Raw genomic sequence first — 5,993 nt, 5'->3', positions numbered from 1 at the left:
CTCCCTCAGGACCCCCCCAAATCCCCTCAGCACCCCAAACCCCCACACAACCCCCCTAAACTCCTTCAGGAACCCCGGTTCTCCCTCAGTGACCCCCAAAACCCCTCAGGATCCCCCACATCTCCTCATGACCCCTCACAGCCACTCAGGACCCCCCATTTCCCCACAGAACCCTCCAAAACCCCCCAAATCCCCTCAGATGCCTCCCAAATCCCCTCATGGCCCCTCACATCCACTCAGGACCTCCAGATCCCCTCAGGACCCCCCAGATCCCCTCAGGACTCCCAGTTTCTCCTCAGGAACCCAAATTCTCCCTCAGGACCCCCCAGTCCGCCTCAGAATCCCCCAGATCCCCTCAGGAGCCCCGGTTTTCCCTCAGGAGCCCACAAACCCCCTCATATCGCCCCAAATCCCCTCAGGACCCCCAAATCTCCCTCAGGACCCCCAAATCTCCCTCAGGACCCCACAAACCCTCTCAAGACCTCCCAAATCCCCTCAGAACCTCTCACATCCCTTCAGGAACCCCCCAGTCCCTCTCAGAAACCCCCAAATGCCCTCACGACCCCGGATTCTCCCTCCGGACCCTGCTCAAATCCCCTCAGGACCCCCCAAATCCCCTCACTTCCCCTCACAACCCCACCAAACCCCCTCAGGACCCCCCAGATCCCCTCACATCTCCTCAGCCGTCCCCATTCCCCTCATAATCCCCTCAACCCCCTCCTCACCGCCCCCCCCAGCTCCCGGTGCTGACCGCGGTCGCTGTCGCCCATCCCGCGCTGCCGGGGGGGGCGGTCCCGGGGCTCCCTCGGCGCCCCCAAATTCCCGCCCCGCCCCCCGCGGCCTCGGCCCCGCTGCGCCTCCGCTGGGCCCCACCGGGACCACAATGCCCACAATGCAGCGCGGCTCTGACGACAGCGGCCGCCCCGGGCCGCCGCCTGGGGGGGACTTCTGACTACTTCTGCCAGGCACAGCTTCTGATTGGTCCGCGCGGCTTTTGGCGCTTCTCGCCACAGGTCTCGCGAGAGAATCAGGACGCCAATTTGAGTGACGGCAACTCTGTGGGCTCCTAAATGCGGCCGGGAACGGCGGAATCCGCCTGGAAATGGCGAGATGGAGCCTAAATCCCCTGGGGATGGAGCCTAAACCCCCTGGGATCGAGCCGAAGCAGCCACCCATGCATTGGAGCGGTACCGGAAAGGGCGGGCGGTGACCTCGCCCCGTCCCTTTGGCGCCCCTCGCGCGATTGCTCCGCCATTACCACGGGCACCGCCAGCGGGGCCGGTTCTGTGCCTGGACCGGCGCCTGTCCCGGGACTCGTTCGCCACCCGAGTGTCCCCAAGGTGTCCCCAGTGACGATGGAGCTCCAAGAGGTGCGACAGGAAGGGGGAGAGGTGACACGGAGGGGATAGCGGGGACGGGGTGGGGCGGGGACCCGGCCGGTAGCGGAGACAATGGGGAAGAAGGAACAGTGGGGCATGGGGAGGACACGGGCGGTGGCGGGAGGGGACAGGGGGGCGCAAAGGGGACAGGCGGGAGTGGCAGGAAGGGGGGAGGTGACAGAGGGGTGGAAGGGGGGTACAACAGGGGATGGTGAAAGGGGACAGTGGGGAACGGTGGGGGTGGCAAAGGGGGGACAAAGAGGGGACAAGGGGGTGACAGAGGGACAGAGGGGACAGCAGAGCCCTCCAGGGAGAGGACAAAGGGGAGCCTGGGAGGGCACAGGGGCTACCGTAGGAGGCCGCAAGTGCCACCAGGTCCGTGACACCTCCCCTGTCCCCTGCCCAGCGGTTCCAGGCCCTGCTGCAGCCACGGGTCACCATGCTGTCCATCACGGGGCTGGACACCGCGTTCTACCTAGAGAAGGAGACGCTGTTGCGCAGATTAGAGAGAGAGTGGAAATCGAGCTCCACCAGTGAGCTTCAGAAGCACCTGGTGTACATTGCTGCCACTTGGGGGCACCGCACTGCCGCCTTCGATGGTGATAACCTTGTCGCCTTCCTGAGCGTCTACAAGAGCAACCCATGGGCCTGGCACAGGCGTATGACAGTGGAAGTGGAGGAACTGTTCATGTCTCGACTTCTGTACAGGTGGGTCCAGCTGGCCAGGAAGGCCACCAAGCTCTGCAAAGCCTGCAGGGAGACGGCCACTGAGGTGGCTGCCAGCGAGGCAACAAGGGCCACCATGGAGAGACAGCGGGTGGAGGCGGCCCTGGGGCTGCTGGAGCGCTTGGTGGCCGCGTGTGACGAAGCCACCGCTTTCTCCCCCAAGCTGCAGCGCCTGCTCAGGGACACCAAGACCACTTTTGGGGGTAAAAATAAGTCATCCCGCAAAGTGCGCAATGTCTTGGTGGCCAAGGTGGCCGTGGCCGAGCAGCTGTGGGGGGCTAGTGGCCACCTAGTCAAGGATTTCCTGGAGAGAGCGGTTGACAACATCTCATTGAGTTCTCTTTCACCATTTGTCCCGACAGCTCCCTTGCCTATGATGAGGCTGACTGGTGCCTAAGAGCCGTTGATGACATCCCAAGGCCCCTCCGATCGCCGGAGCGTTCCCAGAGCAACCCCCAGGTGTCCCCAGTGAGCGGGGAGCCCCAGGAGGTGCGATGGGTGGGGGTGGGGACAGGGGGACAGAGGGGACACTGAGGGGGAGGAGGCCATTACTGGGGATGGAGGAAACACGGGGGTGGCAGGAGGGGACAGGAGGTTGCATGGGGGACAGGAGGGAGTGGCTGGAAGGGGGGAGGTGATAGAGAGGGGAAGGGACATGAGGGAGGAGGGTGCAGTGGGGAATGGGGGGGACACGGCAGGGAGGGGACACTGGGGTGGTGGTGGTGGCAGAGGGGACTGCAGGAGGGCAGGGGCTGGGAGAGGTTACGAGGGGAGGGGCAGGGGGTGGCAGAGGGAACAAGAGGCTGACAAAGGGATTGAGGGGACAAAGGGGATCCCTCAGTGGCAGGGGTCACCACAGGGAGCCGTAAGTGCCACCAGGTCCCTGACACCTCCCCTGTCCCCTCCCCAGCTGTCCCCAGCCCTGCTGCTGCCGCAGGTCACCATGGTGGCCATCCTGGGCAAGCAGGCGGACATCCTGCCCAGGCGGGACACAAAGCGGCTCAAGTCCCTAGAGTACCTGTACTCGAAGCTGGTGGACTTCTGCATGAAGCTGGGGGCCACCATGAAGTCCATTCAAGACCCATGGTGGCGCCGCAATGTCACCTCCAACGATAAAGCCCCTCCCGCCTCCCTGAGCATGGCTCTGGCCGCCTACCAGCACACCCAATGGACCAACTGGCGCCATGTGGTACTGGAGGCCTGGCACTGGCTGGGGTCGCTGAACGGGCAATTGGAGAACAGCGCCGAGGTGGCCAGGGCAGCCCCCGAGCTCCTCAGCATCTGCAGGGAATTGGCCGCCGAGGCGGCCACTGAGGAGGCCACCGCCCGGGCCAGGGAGCAGCAGGCACGGGCTGCCCGTTATGGGGCAGCTCGGGAACGCATGGTGGTGGGGCTGGGCAAGGATGAGAGGGCCAGGCGGAAAACCCGGGTGAAGAGAGAGGCCAGGGTGGCTGCCAGCAAGGCAAGAAGGGCCACCATGATGAGACAGCGGGTGGAGGCGGCCCTGGGGCTGCTGGAGCGCTTGGTGGCCGCATGTGACGAAGCCACCGCGTTCCCCCGGAAGCTGCAGCGCAGGGTTGGGGACATTGTGGATGCCCTGGAGAGCATGAACGACGAGCCCCCCAATGTCCCTGAGGAATTGGTGGCCAAGGTGGCCAAAGCCGAGTGGCTGTGGGAGGCCAATGCCCACCTGGCCAAGGGTCACCTGGTGGGGGCAATTGACAACATCACCAAGTTCTTGTCCAATGGTGGTCGTGCCAGCCCCAGTGTCAGTGAGGTGGCCGAGCAGTGCCGAAGAGCCACTGAAGGCATCCCAAGGCTCCTTCAACCCCCGGAGCATCCTCAGAGCATCCCTGAGATGTCCCCAGTGAGCACGGAGCCCCAAGAGGTGCGATGAGGGGTTTGTGGGGGTAGAGAGGGGGACACGGGGCAGGGGAAGGGGCAATAGGGGATGGAGGGGACACGGGGGGTGGCAGGAGGGGACAGGGGATGTCAAAGGGGACAGGAGGGAGTGGCGGGAAGGGGGAGGTGACAGAGGAGTGGAGGGGAAATGGGGGGGAGGGGCAGTGGGGGATGGGGGGAACAGTGGAGAGGAGGGGACACGGGGGCTGGTGGGGAGCGGCAGACAGGACAGTGAGGGGTGGCATAGGGGACAGCAGTGGCCGCAGAGGGGACAAGACGCCGACAAAGGGACAGAGGGGACAAAGGGGAACCCGGGAGGACACAGGGGCCACTCCAGGAGGCCACAAGTGCCGCCACGTCCCTGACACCTCCCCTGTCTCTTCGCCAGCTGAACGTGGCCCTGCTGAACCACAACACTGATGACTCCATCTGTCTCAACTCCGATCTTGCTGACGCTTCCACCTCTCTGTGCCCGGCCCTGGCCACCTACGAGAACACCGCGTTGACCACCTGGGGTGAGAAGGGACCAGGTGACCATGGTGGCCAGCGAGTGGCACAGGTCGGTGTCCACGTTGGAGGACAGCTGGGCCCAGCTGACCAGAGGGGCCATCAAGCATAACAGTGTTCTCCCGTGCCGCCATTTCCGCACTGCTTTGGCAGCCAAGGTGACCAGGGCTGAGTGGCTGTGGGTGGCCAGCAGCCTCCTGGCCAGGGACCACTTGGTGGGGGCACTTGGGGACATCCACACCATCTTCAGGTGTGGTGACACCAATGGCTCCATCGCCCGCGCGGTAGCTGAGCTGTGCCAAAGAGCTGCTGAGGACATCCCGAATCTGCTGCAGGGACAGTGATGTCCCCAATGTGACATCATCAGGGCAGTGACATCATCAGGGACATGGCTGTCCTTTTTTCTGCCTTGCCATGTAGGATTTGAAACAAATATAGGGAATTTTCTGGGAATTTTCACTGAAATTGACCCAAAGCCTGATGGGAATTCCCAGGGTAATGTCACTGGGGACACTCAGGGACATTCTGGGGACACTCAGGGACAGGGGTGAATAAGTCCCATCAAGATCTTCCAGCTTTTCACTGTGCCTGCAGCAGAGATGGGTTATAAACGACACTAACTGGCTTCTGCATTTCTGTATTGGCTTTTCCGCATTGTTATGAATCACCAGCAGTTTGATTATGGAGGGGCTTTGACAGCTGGCCTGCAAGCAAAGCTGAGTTAAGAGAAGAAGTAACAATTGATGGTTACTAAATGTATCCATAGCAAGGGAATGACAAGGCCGTCAGCATGGAAACGGTTTGGAAAAGATAGATGGAAATTTTTGTTAGCTACACTATGTGCCTAAGTACATGTATACGTGCCTTATTAAATTTCTGTAAAACTTTTGCCACTTATATTGACACTACTTGCTTTGCACCAATTAATATCAAGCTTTGTTAAGAGTATATAAACTGGACAACATGCAGAATAAAAAACTTTATCTTCTTGGACCCTGATTACATGTGTGTGACATACACATCCAACCTAATGGTGACATTTGATACTGATATTGATTATCAATGATTCCTTGTAGCTGCTGGTTGGTGCAATATAATCCATCAGTTCATTTGTGCACCGTACAGCCTATTAATTACTAATTAATACCATCTATAAAGACTAGACTGGGCTGATCTGTGCTCTGTGTCAGACACATCACTGACCCCACTGAGAGACGAGTGGTCAATAAATCCATCCCAACATTTCTTGAGGGGAGCACAGCCAGGGAGCTGCTTCAAGGCGCTGTCACAGATATTTCCCTTTGAAAACCCTGGGTGGGATGGAAATACACCCGAGCAGATGGCAAAATTAAAATGATACCAAAGCCTCGTGGAATGTGGGTTAAAACATGGGGTCTCTAAAGCTGTAAATTTGGCAAAGCTTCACCAAGTGAGGCAAAATGATGAATCACGCACTGATTTTTTTAAACAGGTGAAGAG

General features: G+C 60.3%; 1 protein-coding gene across 1 annotated transcript; it reads left to right on the top strand.

The window, feature by feature from the left end:
- Nucleotides 1–1,213: 1,213 nt before the first annotated feature.
- LOC131093391 (uncharacterized) lies at nucleotides 1,214–5,473 on the top strand. Its single transcript, XM_058040543.1, has 5 exons — nucleotides 1,214–1,370; nucleotides 1,786–2,087; nucleotides 2,468–2,594; nucleotides 3,016–3,993; nucleotides 4,396–5,473. The coding sequence occupies exons 1-5, from the start codon at nucleotides 1,356–1,358 to the stop codon at nucleotides 4,624–4,626; spliced, it is 1,653 nt and encodes a 550-aa protein (XP_057896526.1). The 5' UTR covers nucleotides 1,214–1,355; the 3' UTR covers nucleotides 4,627–5,473.
- The last annotated feature ends 520 nt before the right edge of the window (nucleotides 5,474–5,993 follow it).

Source organism: Melospiza georgiana, chromosome 25 (genome assembly GCF_028018845.1).
Source record: "Melospiza georgiana isolate bMelGeo1 chromosome 25, bMelGeo1.pri, whole genome shotgun sequence".
NCBI lineage: Eukaryota > Metazoa > Chordata > Aves > Passeriformes > Passerellidae > Melospiza > Melospiza georgiana.
Note: the sequence above shows the minus strand (reverse complement) of the source record. Positions and strands in the feature narration are given on the sequence as shown.